The 17,282-nt window shown below is 38.6% G+C and overlaps 1 protein-coding gene across 10 annotated transcripts in view; it reads right to left on the bottom strand.

Moving 5' to 3' along the window:
- Positions 1-17,282, bottom strand: part of trim37 (tripartite motif containing 37) — a 79,487-nt gene that overhangs the window by 43,400 nt on the left and 18,805 nt on the right. For 7 of the 10 annotated variants that reach the window (XM_033045751.1, XM_033045750.1, XM_033045754.1 and 4 more), the window contains 9 exons: positions 16,091-16,178; positions 15,075-15,197; positions 12,223-12,346; positions 10,811-10,878; positions 10,323-10,447; positions 8,684-8,734; positions 6,037-6,118; positions 4,428-4,510; positions 863-1,042 (listed from right to left, as the gene is read on the bottom strand). In XM_033045751.1, the coding sequence (XP_032901642.1) occupies positions 863-1,042; positions 4,428-4,510; positions 6,037-6,118; positions 8,684-8,734; positions 10,323-10,447; positions 10,811-10,878; positions 12,223-12,346; positions 15,075-15,197; positions 16,091-16,178 (924 nt within the window). The remainder of the gene's footprint in view (positions 1-862; positions 1,043-4,427; positions 4,511-6,036; positions 6,119-8,683; positions 8,735-10,322; positions 10,448-10,810; positions 10,879-12,222; positions 12,347-15,074; positions 15,198-16,090; positions 16,179-17,282) is intronic. The other 3 variants (XM_033045752.1, XM_033045758.1, XM_033045757.1) reach the window with 1 other exon arrangement.

Raw genomic sequence — 17,282 nt, 5'->3', positions numbered from 1 at the left:
GCATAGGATTAAGGTGAAAAGGGAAAGATTTAAAAAGAGACCAGAGGGGTAATGTCTTCAAGGGTTGGTGCATATAGAATGAGCTGCCACAAGAAGTGATTGAGGCAGGTACAATACCTTTTGAAAGACATTTGGACAGATACAGGGATAGGAAATGTTTAAAGGGATATGGGCCTAATGTGACAAATGAGACTAATTTTGTTAAACGTCTTGGTCAGCACAAACGAGTTAGGCCAAACGGCCTGATTCTGTGCTGTATGATTATTACACTAATAGTGAAGCAGTTTTGAGCAGTTAGTAAAACTACATGGGTCACTCTGGGCCTCTAAGCTAAAGTCAAGTAACTTTCACAGGTGCAAGTTGAAATTGTAAACAAAAGGTGACCCAGACACCTCCATTACCAATTACCAGTTTTTAATCCAGATTTTGCCGGGTGGAATCAATATTGCATTGCAATTGGATTTATATTTAGATCCCGTCCATAAAAGATTTATCTTTTTAATTCAGGCCCCTAATATCTAAATAAACTGGTAACTTTAACTACAGTCATTTGCTGCCACCTTCAGGTAGAAAGAGGTAATGGTAAGAAAAAAGAATAAAGATAATTTATTGTATAAAGTGCTAACAGATCTTTTACTGTCATAGACATGCTTGTTGTCATACTGGCAGCTTGTCTTTTTGTTTCAGAGATAGTTAATAATCTAAAAATATATTTATAGCCCCTGCTGCGATCACGAACTGCTCACAAATAAAATGCAACTCGTACTTCAATCAATGACCCACTTACTATGATTACACACACCAACTTAATTTGTAAAAGATGAAATATTGCTTTCAAATTGAGTAAATATTCACTGCTTACCTGAGCACCAAGGTGTCACTCTGCATATTCAGGTAACCCTCAGTGGCAAGAAGGTCCAAGCGAAAGAAACGATTGTAGCCCCAACATTCACCCACTTCAAAATCAGAGGCAAATTCTCGAATTATGTTTTTGGTTGGGTCATTGGAGACTTGATGAACCATTTCCACTCGGTACTCATACCTGGAATCACAAGGTATGGAGATCTTGACAGTTGCCACCAAAACATTACGAATGGATGGCATTCTCGTAAAACTGAAAACTAAATTTTCTTAATCTAAATTAAAAAGTTAATGAACTGATTTTTGAACTTGGGAACATTACAAGCATTTTCCACAACATCTCTTAATTGCATCTCTAGTCCGTTGCCAGATTACATTTTGTACACTATGCATGAGTCACACACAAGGTTTTATAAATAATGCTAGGATTCCAAGTTTCAATAAAGTCAAAGTGTTTTATTGTCATATGTACTGAAACAGAACAATAAAATCCTTACTCGCAGCAGCAGGTTTGCAAACGGTACTCAATAAATAATAAAATAAATTAAAAAACAATATAGTACAAAACAAAAAAGATGGCACCGTAGTTTGCAGATAGTTTGCACGGTAGTTTTCAAATATTTTTGCTATTCTGAAGTGAAACTGAATCATGAAATGCCTGGATAGCGTAGATGTGTAGAGTTTCCACTGGTGGGAGAGTCTAGGGCCGGAGGGCACAGCCTCAGAATAAAAGGACGCATCTTTAGAAAGGAGACAAGGAGGAATTTCTTTAGTCAGAGGATGGTGAATCTGTGGAATACGTTTCCATAGTCGGCTGTGGAGACCAAGTAATTGGATATTATTAAACCAGAGATCGACAAGTTCTTGATTAGTAAGGATGTCAAAGGTTATGGGAAGGCAGGAAAATGGGGTTGAAAAGGAATGATAGATCAGCCATGATGGAATGGCAGAGTAGACTTAATGGGCTACAGTGCCCACCATAATGTTTGGGACAAAGACCCATCATTTATTTATTTGCATCTGTATTCCACAATTTGAGATTTGTAATAGAAAAAAATCACATGTGGTTAAATTGCTCATTGTCAGATTTTAATAAAGGCCATTTTTATACATTTTGGTTTCACCATGTAGAAATTACAGCAGTGTTTATACATAGTCCCCCCATTTCAGGGCACCATAATGTTTGGGACACAGCAATGTCATGTAAATGAAAGTAGTTATGTTTAGTATTTTGTTGCATATCCTTTGCATGCAATGACTGCTTGAAGTCTGCGATTCATGGACATCACCAGTTGCTTGGTGTCTTCTCTGGTAATGCTCTGCCAGGCCTGTATTGCAGCCATCTTTAGCTTATGCTTGTTTTGGGGGCTAGTCCCCTTGAGTTTTCTCTTCAGCATATAAATGGCATGCTCAATTGGGTTCAGATCAGGTGATTGACTTGGCCACTCACGAACTGACCATTTTTTAGCTTTGAAAAACTACTTTGTTGTTTTAGCAGTATGTTTGGGATCATTGTCTTGATGTAGAATGAACCACCGGCCAATGAGTTTTGAGGCATTTGTTTGAACTTGAGCAGATAGGATGTGTCTATACACTTCAGAATTCATTATGCTACTACCATCAGCAGTTGTATCATCAATGAAGATAAGTGAGCCAGTACCTTCAGCAGCCATACATGCCCAGGCCATAACACCCCCACCATCGTGTTTCACAGATGAGGTGGTATGCTTTGGATCTTGGGCAGTTCCTTCGCTCCTCCATACTTTGCTCTTGACATCACTCTTGATATGTTAATCTTTGTCTCATCTGTCCACAAGACCTTTTTCCAGAACTGTGGTACTTCTTGGCAAACTGTAACCTGGCCATCCCATTTTTTAAGCTAACCAGTGGTTTGCATCTTGCAGTGTAGACTCTGTATTTCTGTTCATGAAGTCTTCTGCAGACAGTGGTCAATGACAAATCAACACCTGACTCCTAAAGAGTGTTTCTGATCTGTCGGGCAGGTGTGTGTGGATTTTTCTTTATTATAGAGAGAATTATTCTGTCATCAGCTGTGGAGGTCTTCCTTGGCCTGCCAGTCCCTTTGCGTTTAGTAAGCTCGCCAGAGCTCTCTTTCTTCTTAATGATGTTCCAAACAGTTGATTTTGGTAAGCCTAAGGTTTGGCTGATGTCTCTTAACAGTTCTATTCTTGTTTCTCAGACTCATAATGGCTTCTTTGACTTTCATTGGCACAACTTTGGTCCTCGTTGATGAACAGCAATAAAAGTTTCCAAAGGTGATGGAAAGACTGGAGGAAAGACTAGGTGCTGAGAGCTCTCTTATACCTGCATTAAGGAGGCAATTAAACACACCTGAGCAATTACAAACGCCTGTGAAGCCATGAGTCCCAAACATTATGGTGCCCTGAAATTTGGGGGGACTATGTATTAACACAGCTGCAATTTCTACATGGGGAAACCAAAATATATAATAATGGCCTTTATTAAAATCTGACAATGTACATTTTAACCACTTGATTTTTTCTATTACAAATCTCAAATTGTGGAGCACGGAGGTAAATAAATAAATGATGGGTCTTTGTCCCAAACATTATGGAGGGCACTGTAAATGGCCTAATTCTGCTCCTATGACTCATGAACTTATTTCCTCCTTTATGTAATCCTCAGCTCCAAGTCCTCAACAATACCCATCTAATCACCTTGCTGGGATCTGTACATGGGACAATAGAGTCATCAAACTTGGTCTACCATCATGCTCTGGATACATATACTTGAGACAATACTAACCCATTTTTGGAGAGTTTAAAAAATATTTCCTAAGTAATAGAAGCCCAAGTGATGGCTTGATAAGTGAATATATAGAATATATAGAATAATATATTTACTATTTAATACTGTTTATGATCACTTCTTCTTCTTGGTATGGCGTGCACAGCCTAAAGTTGTAGATCAAGAGTAGACATCCAGGCCAGGACAGCATCAGTTACTGCCTCACCCGCTGAGTTTCTCCAGCTTTTTGTCTACCTTCAGTTACTGGGTGGATGGCTTTGATGTCCCCAGGGAAAAGCCTCAGTGGACAGTCGTTCACGATGTGTGGGATGGTGTGGTCTGGATGTCCGCAGTCGCAAGCAGGGCTGTCTGTCATCCCCCACTTATGCAAGTGATGGGCTGTTCTTGCATGGAGGGTGCAGGGATGTTCAGGGTTAACCATTGCTTGCGATGGAGGTCAAAACCCGGTGGTTTTACTGTGGGGTCTGTGATGACCTCTCCGTTGTTGGTGTCTTTCCAGGCTCTGCGCCCAAAGAGCCCAAATCTACTTATACAAGTAGGCTGTCATCAACTGTTGAGTCACTTTGTTGTGCAAGCATTTTGATGGGATTATATTACAAACAAAGTGCTACTGCCATAGCAACTTCCTCAGCAAATGGAGATCATTAATCAAAATACCCCTTACTACTAGTTGAAAAGGAGAGAAAATTCAATTTATTAAACTACAACTATCAATTAATATTACAATAGTACATAACAAGGCAAAGACATTGAATAATTAAAAAAATGGAAAGTACCCGTACTTTGATGTTTCAGGGAGACCAGCAGAAAGTTCCAGAAACACTGACAAGTAATTTCCACGCACTACTCCATTTCCATCCTGAAATACAATGAACAACTTTAATTTGGAATTTAAAATGCAAGCACTAATATTTAATTAGAAAAATTAAAATCACACTTTTATTACACCAAATTTGTTCAAATAATGATGCTCTATGCAACGCAAAGATCCCAAGCTGCAAGCTTCATACACCAAAGATAGACACAAAAAGCTGGAGTAACTCAGCGGGACAGCATCTATGGAGAGAAGGAATGGGTGACGTTTCAGGTCGGCACCCTTTTCCAGACAAGTTATGGAAGTCTGAAGCCCTAATCAGTCTGAAGAATAGACAATAGCAGGAGTAGGCCATTCGGCCCTTCGAGCCAGCACCGTCATTGAATGTGATCATGGCGCACACACACACACACGGAATTTGTCACACAAACAAGCAAGATAACCAACTATTACACAGAGGGCATTAATCAAGCAGGAATTTCCAAATAAGCACACTAATGCATACCAGTATCACATGGGGAAAGTGGCAATATCAAGACTCATTTTTCTCTGTCAATAGACAATAGACGCAGGAGTAGGCCATTCGGCCCTTCAAGCCAGCACCGTCATTCAATGTGATCATGGCTGATCATCCACAATCAGTACCTCTATCCTGCCTTCTCCCCATATCCTTGACTCCATTATCTTTAAGAGCCCTATCTAGCTCTCGCTTGAAAGTATCCAGAGAACCGGCCTCCACCACCCTCTGGGGCAGAGAATTCAACAGACTCACAACTCTGTGTGAAAAAGTGTTTCCTCATCTCCGTTCTAAATGCCTTACCACTTATTCTTAAACTGTGGCCCCTGGTTCTGGACTCCCCCAACATCAGGAACATGTTTCCTGCCTTTAGCGTGTCCAAACCCTTAATAATCCTATGTTTCAATAAGATCTCCTCTCATCCTTCTAAATTCCAGAGTATACAAGCCCAGCCGCTCCATTCTCGACCCGAAACGTCAACCATTCTTTCTCTCCAGAGATACTGCCTGCCTGAGTTACTCCAGCATTTTGTGTCGAAGCGTTTTCTGCCCTTGGCTATTTCAGTTCTACCCATACCGATTCCACAGCATCCAATGTAATGTCTCTCCTTGCAATTGCATTAATCTCCTCTTTAACCAGCAAAGCCACCCCACCTCCTCTTCCTTTCTGTTTATCCTTCCTGAATATCGAATATCCCTGCATGTCTATCTGGTTTTAACCAGCGTCTGCAGTTCCTTCCTACACAGCTCCACAAGCCAAAACTAGAAATAATTAAAAAGTTCACTCAAACAAAAAATAACTGGTTGAGGAACTCAGCAGGTCAGGCACCATCTGTGGAGGGAAAAAGACAGACAACATTTCAGGTCGGTACTCTTCCACGGATTGTCGTTTGTGCCTTCCCTCTACAAATGCTGCCAGACCAGTCAAGTTACTCCAGCAGTTTGTTTTTGCTTAAGATTCCAGCATCTGCAGATCCCAGTGTCTTCACTCTAACAAAAGCTCTTCTCTCCTCTTGCCTCCCCTGATGACACAAAATATAAACTTTTAAACTCACTGGATAAACCTTCAATCTCCAGCAGAGTCCAGATATTTGCAGAGGAGGGCTGTAAACAGGGTCAGCACGCTGACGCAAAGTGCTATTCAAAACATTTAAAAAATCACATTATCATTTTAAAACCAGAATGCAAATGTTACATTCAGAAAATATTGAAAAACTTCAACGCAAGACTCCTTGCTTGGAATAAAAAGGAGAATAATTCTATACATGTATTAAAATGGGATAACAAGAGGTAGTGTGTCTTCGTAACTACAGCAAGTACCTTGATTTCCAACTCTAAACACATGAATCACCAGGAAAGAAAGTCAAAAGAGAAAAGGGCACAAAATGCCATTGCTATGGGTTTTGTTCTTCAATCTGCATACGATTCGCCAAGTGAACAAGCTTCAGGGCAAGAGGACATCTACAACTTGGTTCGCGAAGAATCGTGCTTGACAAAGTATTTTCCAAGTTACTTCTGGACTTCTAGATTCAAAGTAGTAGTTTATCACCACAGCACTGGACTGCTTTCTTACAGATTCATTTGACCAAAATAAATAGTAGTGCCTGCTATGATTCATTGCTAAACATGTATAGCTTGCATTTATAAAGAATGAATATTAAACTATCAATCTAAATCAATGCTTTTATATTTTGGGGCATGCTTAACAATTATAGATATTGATGAAAATAATAAATAATGTGACATTCAATATACAAAGGCGTAATACCGAGGCATCAAAATAAATTCAGGAGAAAGATAAATCCATTAAAGACTGATATAGAAATTTAATCAAAAAATTCATCCAAATGCTTTAAGAGACAGCACTAGAATATTTGGCATGAAGTCACAAGTCGTGTGACTTTGCAAAGTAGACTCCAAAAGGTTACTGTATTTATGGAAAAAAAGAGATCAGCCAAGGTTAATGCAAGTTTCCCACTTAGCAAGATAGGAGAAATTGTGTGGAGAATAATGAATTGCTTTCTCAAGATATTGTATTAGAAAAGTATCTTGTTTGTATTCCACAAATTCATCCTCTATTTCATTACTACTAATTTGACTTGTCTAATCTAAGTGTAGATTAAAGTACCCTACGATTACTATATTAGTCCTGTTACACGATCCTCAAATTTCTGCCATAGCTACAACTACTATTTGGTTATCCATAAATTACATCTATCAATATCTCCTGCCTTTTGCTGTTATTTTAGTTTGACTGTAATTCTGCATCATGCTGTACCAAACAAAGGTTGCTTTTTCAACACTATGCTGGTCTCACCTCTACTATAACTTTTCCTTTTTGCTAGTCCTTCCCAAATGTCAAATAACATTGAACTTTCAAGTCTCCACTTTAGTCATCATGCAACCACAATGGTAATTAGATAATCCTTTTACATTTGTGATTCATTGTTGTAAAGGAAATGATTAAATAGGGCAACTTTAATTCTGCCAATTTGATATTTTTTCTGTACTTTGACTGCATTCATCCACACATTGGAAGCAATTTACAGAGGCCAATTGACCTACACATCTGCACATCTTGAGGTTGTGGGAGAAAATTGGAGCACGCGGAGGAAAAACACACGGTCACAGAGAAAATGGACAAACACCCCAAAGATATTGCCCAAGGGTCAAGCACAATGAAGCAGCAGCTCTACAAAGGAGCACTGTCCATTTGATGGGGTCGTTGTTTCTGCTGCTCTCTACTTTTCTAACCTACTTCTTACTCTGTTTCTTTCCTCACATACAAGATCATTGTAACAAACATTCTTACAGGGTTTGACTGCACAGGTGTAGAATTCATGCTTATCTTGTGGAAGCAAAGGCATAGTTAATGTTTTGGGTTGAGACCCTGCATTTGCAGTGTCGCACTTCCCATTCGTGCTTATCCTGGTTGGGAAGTCCAGAACTAGGGATCATAGTTTCAATATAAAGGGGTACCATTTCTGCACTCGGCCCAGAAGAAATTTCTTCACTCAGAAGGTGACAATTATTTTTAGTTCTCTACCACTGGGTGGCTGCATCCAAGAGTGGAATTCAACAGATATTTTAACATTCATGTGGTATGGTTGATACAAGAAAGTGGTATCATAATCTTACTAAATGGCAGAAAAATCACGAAGAAATATCCTACGCCTGCTCCATTTTTTACATTTTGTGTGCTAACACTTGACAAACCTGTGCCAAGATAGAAATGTTTATACTTGCATGAACCTTTCCTATCATAAAAGCAGACCACTTCTCTGGCACTGACAAATTTTAATATTGAGGATGTATTCCCCCAATTTAAAAAAAACTTATTTACTACATTATATCACTTGTTTCTTTTTCTCAGTCCCACCTTTCCTTCCCATTCTCTACTGCCTTTTCTGTTCATTTTAGATAGATTCTATTCCAACCACTTCATTTCTAACCTACACTTCTTGTTTTAACTGTGTGCCTCCGTAACAGACTTTTCAATTAGATTGGTCATGGAGGTGCTCAGGTGCTTGTTCACACATTCCCAAAAATGGCTTTCAAAGTCACATAAAGCTCTGGTGCAATGATCCATAAAATGGTATGCGAGCAAGTGCAGTGAACAGCTGGTGCCATTTGCTTGCTATTGATAAAGCCAACAAGTGTTACGACTGTCGATAAATATTCTTAAAGGAAATAAACCATTACCTGAAATGTGACAGGACAAATGTGCTGAAGTCATATGTAGGAACCAGTTCACTATTTAAAAAAAATAAAAAATGTATGTGTTTATTTAGGCAATTAAGACCACCTGTATCCAGTCATGGCAACAGAATGCAAAAACAGTGCTCAAATATTATTCCAATGTATACTTCAATACCAAATCACTTTTTTACTTGAATATACAAAATACATATATATGGAGTGTGTTTGCATATTTATTTGCATAGTTCCCCAACTTCAACGGGTTTGTTGTGCCAGCTTTATTTGCAAGTAGAAATAAGCAGAGTACAAAGCGCTGTAGTAACCCAGTGGGTCAGACAGCATCTATAGAGAGAATGGAGGCCTATCCATTCCCTCTGTAGATGCTGCCTGATGCGCTGGGTTACTCCAGCACTGTTTTGCTCAAGAATCCTGCATCTGCAGTTCCTCGAGTCTTAATTATGAAGAATGTTTGCAGGTGCAATTAAGGAGATCAACTTCTGAGGGCAAAATACCTATCATGTTGCTCTTCATTTCTGTGTTGGTCATCTAAATATCAAAGCAGGAATTTATTAGGGACGATACTGTTGAAGGCCGAAACAAAAGTAAAATTTGACACAAAAAGAAAATGTGGGAGGGGGCAGAAAAAAACAAATTAAAAAATGATTGAATTTCATTGAATTGCATCCTTTCCATAACCATCCAATTACAATACCGTAATCTAGCAACATCACCTGCACTTTCCAATATCAGACACTAGAGCACTCCAGCTCTAAGGTAATATTCAAACACAGCTCCTAGCTTATTGAGCCACAAATTTCCAAAGCTGCCATTTATCTTCCACCAAAAAATGCGAACAACGTGAAGCAAACGCAGATCTGGCATCACAGACTTCTGGGTAAGTCTCATTTGTGTTTAAAAAAAGTAAATGATTTTCATTGAGCAATTGCAGCCAGTCTTGTTCTTATCCTTGTACTACAAAGCGACCACTAGATGGGGTACTAACCACCAGTTCCTTCGTGAGAGTGAAAACTGCCACTTTCTACTGCATTTGAGATCAGAGTTTACTCAGTGCATCATTGAGTTACGGAAAGGGCATTGCATTTCTCACAATGCCAGAACAGTGGGCTGTTAAATAGAATTAATAGTAAATACTAATTTCTCAAATTAGACTACAAACAACTACTAATTATCCTCTCCTTCCACCCCTTGAGACAAGAAATTATAGTAATATAATAAAACTAATATTTTTCCCCTTCCTTCCACATCCGCATTATACCCCATAAAACACCAAGCCTAAGCCTCAAGCAAACCACAATTAAACACCAAAAAAATAGACTGATAATCCAGTCAGGATCTACATTGTTGCTTCACGTCCAAAAACTGGAGGCTTGGAATTTTTATGTACAAATGTGGAATGGTGGGGGTGGGGGACAAGAAGTAGAAACAAAGCAAAAAGCAGATATATACAATCCAGAGAGCAATAAATTGTTTGCTAACTGCTTGGAGGAAAATATCCACCCCTATATTGTCAGCATCTTTGTCTAAATCCAAAATGATACATCCCCTCTTTATCTTCACAGATGCCCAATGAACAATTACATTGTGATCACATTTTCTATTTTCCCTCATTGATTTGTGGTACCTGGTGAAGTCTGGTGGGACAGGTGTCGTGACAAAGGACGCCATGGGTTTACGATGCACTTGTTGGAACATCAACAGGATTTCTTGACTTTTCACTATTAATTCACTTTTACTGCAAGATCGCAGCTGCAGGAAACAAAAATTATTTGGGGCAGGTGTCACTTCAGAAATAAGGCTCACAAATATCAAATCAGAAAACCAATATGAATGTAAAATGTTTAGAGCCCCATGTGCCTCACCTAAATAGCCATCCTTCAGGAGAGAACCCAAGAAGTGCCAGCAGCCCATTTCATCAAAGCTGCATCACAAACTCAATAACCCAGGAAAGATATATTTATGATGAGCATGGATCAGCCATGCACTGCTCATAGATGTGCCAACCACATCAATGCAACAAATGGTTTAACATCACTTTTTTTTGTTAATCTACCATAACGCGAGGAAAAAAAAATCAGTTCCAATATTTTTCTTCCGCTTCCTTTGGGTTACCTGATGTTCTACTTCTTGTAACAGTGACTCGAGCAGCTCGGTTTCCTGAGTCAGTGATGTCTTCTGGCCTAGAGAGAGAGGTGGGTTTTAAAGAGTCGTCCTGCATAGAGAGATTTATACATTTATTACTCAAGAGTTTATGCTATGATTATAGCATTGACAAATATAGTCAGAATGGCCTTATCATTCCTACAGCAAGAGGACTCTGTGCTAAGGGTCAGATAATCTCCAGATAATATAGAAATAATACATCAACATTTAAATTGCCTCTGTCGGCAACAAATCTCTGAAGGAGGCATTTATGGTGACAAAATCAGTCTGTTCAACAGGTAATCATTAGTTTTCTTGTACACTTAACTGGTCAGAAACTAGTGCATTAAGGGGAGTTGCAATTATTGAAGTTCACGACACAGGAAGTGGTCAACCTCATCCATGCCAGCCACAAAAGGACTAAATTAATATCACTATCTAGTCTTGCTACATAACCTCGGGAACTAGGGGTCTACAAGTGATTATCCATGTACTTTTTAAAATGGAACAACGACTTGTATCCACCACCAGATTCCCGCTCCTTGAATGAAAAAATAAATACTCTTACCAATTAACTATGCCCATCTGTTACTTCCTGTTAAGGGAAAGAAATCATTCCTGCTCATCCTCAGTCTCAATTTTATACAACTCAGTTAACGCTCCCCTAAATCTTTAAGCCATAGATACTAGTCTCCCAACACCTAAACTCTCCAGTCCTGAGTACAACCTTAAATCTCTAATTGTACCACATTCTTCCTGTAATGTGGCACCCAGTACTCCAACTAGTGCCATTGTTTAAAAAAAAAAATTTCCAGTATTTTATGACTACCCACCCAGTTTCCTTCAGGAATAAGTGCTCATCTAACTAGTCCACAGCTATCTTCCTGGAGCTTGGAATCATCTTATGCACTGTGGTATCAATGACAAACTTCTATAGTGCAGGGAGTGTGAACAAATTAAAATAATTTCTGTGTACATCGCACAAGGCAAAGGCCTCAGTGCAGAACTCTACTGTACACCATAAAACTCTGATCAAACACTATCCCTCACCGAGAAATTTTTAAATTCAACTTTCTACTTTTGCTTGGATCCCATTTGTTTTTTCCTTTCTTGGTCAATTTGCCATATGAAACTTCAGCAAATATCTACCAACATTGCATCAAATGTGACTCGCAATGATATGCCTCAAAAAAATTGAAGTGTTAGTCAAGAGCAACCTTCTCTTAACAAATCTATGTTGACTGCTTGATCGACTTGCACCTGTAAACTCGGTCCATCAGAGCTTTCCCAATTTGCTAAACACCCATGTTAGCCTGACTTTAATTAACAGTTTTACTTATTTCTCCCTTTATGGCACCGAACCACAAATATGCATACCATACCCATTAGTGTTATAAGTTTATTTTTCAGGTGTGTATCCAGTCTTGCGATCATCATTTCCACAGCATTCCTAATCTCTCTCACACGTTCATCCTTGGCACTACGCACTGCTTCCACATTTCTCTCCTAGGTACAAAATAAATATAATTAAATCTGTACCATCATTAAATAAAGCTTTAAAAAAAAAAGCATGGAACTTGCAGCATGCCAACAGGCCCTGATATTGACACCACACAAGATCCTACACGCTATCCTACAGACAATGCTTTTACATCTTTTTAATCAGCACCAAGCTGCCGCTTAAATTGATTTGCACTGTTCACTCAACAATTCCTAAAGACAATGAATTCCATACTTGATTAGCATTTTAATTCCAAGTAAACAAATTCTCTACTACGTTTATTAATGACAATCTACTATCCCAAGATACATTTTTTAACCTGTAAATTCACATCTGCAAAATTTTCTGACATAATTAGAACATTAGTGGTTTGATTAACAATACACTCTATCTATATGCTCTTAAATAATTTTTAAAAAGCAAGTAGTGGGACACTATATGCCAGTTTAATGTTAAGACTCAATTAAAAAAAAAACATATTTCACTTATACCTAATGAGCATTCTACAATTTATAGTAATTTACATTGTACAGTTTAGGGATTTGAATAATGTTGGTAAATGTAGCATTTATTGCCCAGCCCTAATGGACCTCAAAAAAGTGATGGTGAGCCACTTTTTTTAACCACTGGAATCCTTGAAATGAAAGTACTCCTACTGTGTCATTGGATAGGGTACTGTAAGCAATTATGGTGACAAATGCTACATTGCCCTTTATTGCAAAAGGAGTTATGTATGAGTAGAGATTTTTGTTGCACAGAGAACCCTAGCAAGACTACAATTGGAATATCATGAGCTGGGCTCCATCTTGTGATTGGAGTGCAAAGAATCACTATATTGATTTCTGGGATGGCAAGATTTTCAAAGGAGTGATTAAATAAACTATCTAGATTTGAGAAATGAGAGACGACCTCATTAACACATACAAAATCCATGCAGGACTTGACAAGCTGAACGCAGACATGACTGTTTTTCCCCTTTTGCCTGGGATATCTACAACCAGAGATCAGAGCATCCCAAGGAACTGGCCATTCCGAAACATCTGCACCTACAAGTAACCTTTGGAATTCTCTATCCAAAAACTGTTGGGGCTCAGTCTCCTGGGCTAGTGGAGGGGAATCACACTAAATAGTTATTTACCTCATCTGGTCTGTGGAAACCATTGAACAAACTGGCCGCAGCATGTATCTACATCACAGCAACTATTCATCAGTACTTTCTTGGTGGTGCAAGGACATGGAAATAACAGTGCCTTACATTCTAGCGAGCCTTTTAAACCTGGAACTACTCTAGTGCCTGAGTCACCGAGTGCCATAGGACTGCACAAACAGTGAATATACTCTTTGTACAAGAGCCAAAAGAAAAATAGACACATCTTCCTGCTTCCTCGTGCCATTCATTTATATTGCAAAATTCCACTGTAAAAAACAACCCGTAAAATCTGAAAGCATTGTTTCACCTTTTAAAAGCTTCTAGGCCCAGAGAATTAGGGAATGCCAATTCCCATTGGTGAAAAATAAAACCAGAAACCTTGCTTCCTAATGAACAGATCTGCTGAAAAGCATTTAGTCTATTTATAGTCTATACTGTACCGATCCTATTGCAATGAATGAAGACAAGGAACTGCCGTAATACACAAATCACAAAGTGCTGGAGTAATTTAAATCAGGCAGCATCAGTGAAGGAAATGGATAGGTGACATTTCAATTTGGGACCCTTCTTCTGACAGATTGTATTGGGGATGGAGAAAAGTGAAGAAGAAAGCTGGCAAGAAGGTGGGAGCAGGACAAAGCCTGGCAAATGAAAAGTGGATACAGGCGAGAGGGTTTGATTGACTGATTGGTGGAGTAAGTGACAGAGGCCGGAAATGAAAAGGAGGCCAAAGATTGTCAGATAAAGATAGAAGAGGGAAATGTAAAGCCAGCATGTGGGATATATGCTGGGGAAGATAGAGAGGGGTGGGACATTAGGAGAAATTAGTATGCACCGGGATGGGGGCATTGAAAGGGATAGGAGCAGATGTTAGTTAAAATTAAATAATTCGCGCCAATGAATTGTAAGCTACCCGAATGGAATACGAGGTGCTGTTCCTCCATTTTGCATGTGGCTTCACACTGGCAATGGAGGCAGCCCTGGACAGAAAGGTCACAATGAGTGGGGGGGTGGAGTTATTACATATAATATTTCCTAGAGCATATTGCATTTATATTTTCATAATCAACTTCAAATACAAAGACAATCCAATGTTTCAGAGATTGAGGCAAAACAAATTGCAAGCCAAATACATGAATAGTTATCAAAAATCTTTAGTCAGTAAAACGATTGAGGTGTGGAAAACAAATGTACAGTGAGACAAAAGGAAAAGAGATTCAAATTAAGAATTTGTGGGGTTGGGAAGTAATGACAAAATAAAACTGAGCAAGATCAGAGCGATGGGGAGATTTAAGAAGGATCAAAATTACTTTGCACCTGAGCGGAAAGTTTATATACAAGAAAGGAGAAAAAAAAGTCAACTTGCTGTAGGTGATCTTTACTGCATTTATTGTATTAAAAATATCCATACATCCTCCCAAGTGCTAATGTAAACTGTGTCCTGCAAGAAGGATACAATTGTCATCCAAAATCCAGACCAGGCAAGGACTGGATAGGAACACAGGACATACAGAATCCGGATAAACAACTTTGGGTTATGTGGTCAAGCCAAGTGGATCAGCCTTTCCCCTTTAGCACCTTACCACTTCTTGAACTAAACTTATCAGCTCCATCAGTCGACGTCGCAACTTCGCCACTTCATCATTCACCTTGGTAACATGTTGATCATAAATCTCAACTAATGGTTTGAACGTGTGGCCTCCATGCTGAAATGAAAACAGAGAATCACTATTTGAAAGAGGAAAGAGAAAGCTGATCAATGATTTATGAGCAAAAGCACAGGTGCCCTTGCTTCCATTTCTTTTGTCCTTATTTACACAACAGCTGAAGGCGAAGGAAATAAATGGGACATTGCAGGTGAATTAAGAACCACATGACAACTCTAGCCGGGCAGAGTTTGTTTAATATTTCCTTCGTACTTACCAAAGAGGAATGAATTCATCTGCATTCAGAGTAGGCACTTGAAACTACAAGCAGTTTGTCAACAGTATTATGTGTGCAGTTTTATAGTCATCAGAAAAATGCTACAATCACTTGAGGAAGTGATAACACCACTTAGAAAAACATTATAATTAGGCAGAATCGAGATGGTCTTATGAAAGGGAAATCCTGTTTATCAAATGCAAGCATGCAAGGATTTGGAATTCCCATGGCATTTAATAAGGTAATCAGGAGTTATCAGAGTAAATTGAGGTTGAAGATAGAAGACTGATTAACAGATATGACATTTTAAAAGTACACACGGTGTCTCAGGGATCAACACTGTATTAACACTTGCTGGGTCAAAATCGAATGCTCCCCAAATAATTAGACTGTGGAAGTAACTCGACAATAAGTCAGTGACTCACTACATTCAAGAGCAGTTAGGATCATGTATTAAAAGATTTGGCCTTGACAGCAAAGCCTACATCCTGTGCAAAAACTTATATAATGGCAACTTGATATTAGAGTCACATACTAATCAAAGAACATTATTTTCTTGAGGTATTTGACAAAGCCATCAGAAGTTAGAACAATGGTTTAACACAGCAACAGCAACCACCATTAAATATTTTTAGACTGAGTGAATTTAGAATTATTTAATTTCTATTGTACCTACCATTCCTCCCCAAAGTGCACACTGGTGGCAGATGCATTTCTTGCAAGTCCAACAAAAAACACTCAGTTTCTCATGATGACTGTCACATCTGAAGTAAAATATTGAAACATTAAAAGTTAATTCTGAAGAATTTACAATAACCTCTAACACTGTTTGTGTTTTGAGTCAAGAGTTCAGAGTTTGAGTTCGGAGTCAACTTCCTTTAAAAAAAAAGTTACATTAGTATAAATGGATTATGCAAGTAAGCCTCTTACCTGCAAAACTCCAAATGAAAGCATTAACCCACTCACAGTGCCTGACTGACACACACCTGCAATTTAATGCTACCCACAATTTAGTTCAATTTGTGGTTTCAGTCAGAGTTCCTGCAAGACATACCAGGGTAGTGAACTAATTCTTAATATAGGAAACAAGAGGGCTAGAGGCATTCATATCCTAATTAGATCTCTGCACAGGTTGGGCTCCAATCTATACAAAGTTCATTGTCATTTCACCTTGCTAAACATTCAGTGTCCTAGTGTGTTTCTCTTGACAAGCATAGGTTGTTAACATTGAAATTGCCTTGATAATCGGCTGTCAGATAGCTTTATGGAGGGAAGAAAAGAACAAGAGAAGAGTCATGATGGTGTAGAAGGCATGAGATATTCAATTACAGATTAATTGATAGACTAAAAGTAAACAAAGTCACAGAGTGCGCTCTGTTGGAGTTTATGACAAATAATATCTATCATAAAGGAAATACATTTGATAGCAAAACACAAACGGGTGACATTTTAGGTCAGATCCATTCTTCAGAATCAGACGTTTGAAGAAAGGTTCTGAACCCAAACATCGCCTGCCCTTTCCTTCCACAGATGACCTGCCGAATTCCTTCACACTGTGTCTTGCTCGAGACTCCAGTATCTGCAGTTTACTTATTTATTTATTTATATATTTTTATTAGAAGCAGTGTACAGTAGTATAAACCACAGCATATGACAAAATACATTTAATGTACATCTTCCATTTTAAATGTAACAAAAAAGTAGAACAAGAGAGATAGAGCGAGAAAGAGAAAAAGTGAAAGAAATAGTGAATGTGTAAACCCCTAGACTACCAATAGGGCAGTCCAGGAGTGAATAAGTAAAAGCCTATAGAAGAATAAGAGGACAAAAAACAAAAAATAATAAAGGAAAAGAAAAGAAAAAAGGGA

Source organism: Amblyraja radiata, chromosome 28 (assembly GCF_010909765.2).
Source record: "Amblyraja radiata isolate CabotCenter1 chromosome 28, sAmbRad1.1.pri, whole genome shotgun sequence".
Taxonomy (NCBI): Eukaryota; Metazoa; Chordata; class Chondrichthyes; order Rajiformes; family Rajidae; genus Amblyraja; species Amblyraja radiata.
The sequence above is the reverse complement of the archived record's forward strand: the minus strand, read 5'-3'. Positions and strand labels throughout refer to the sequence as shown.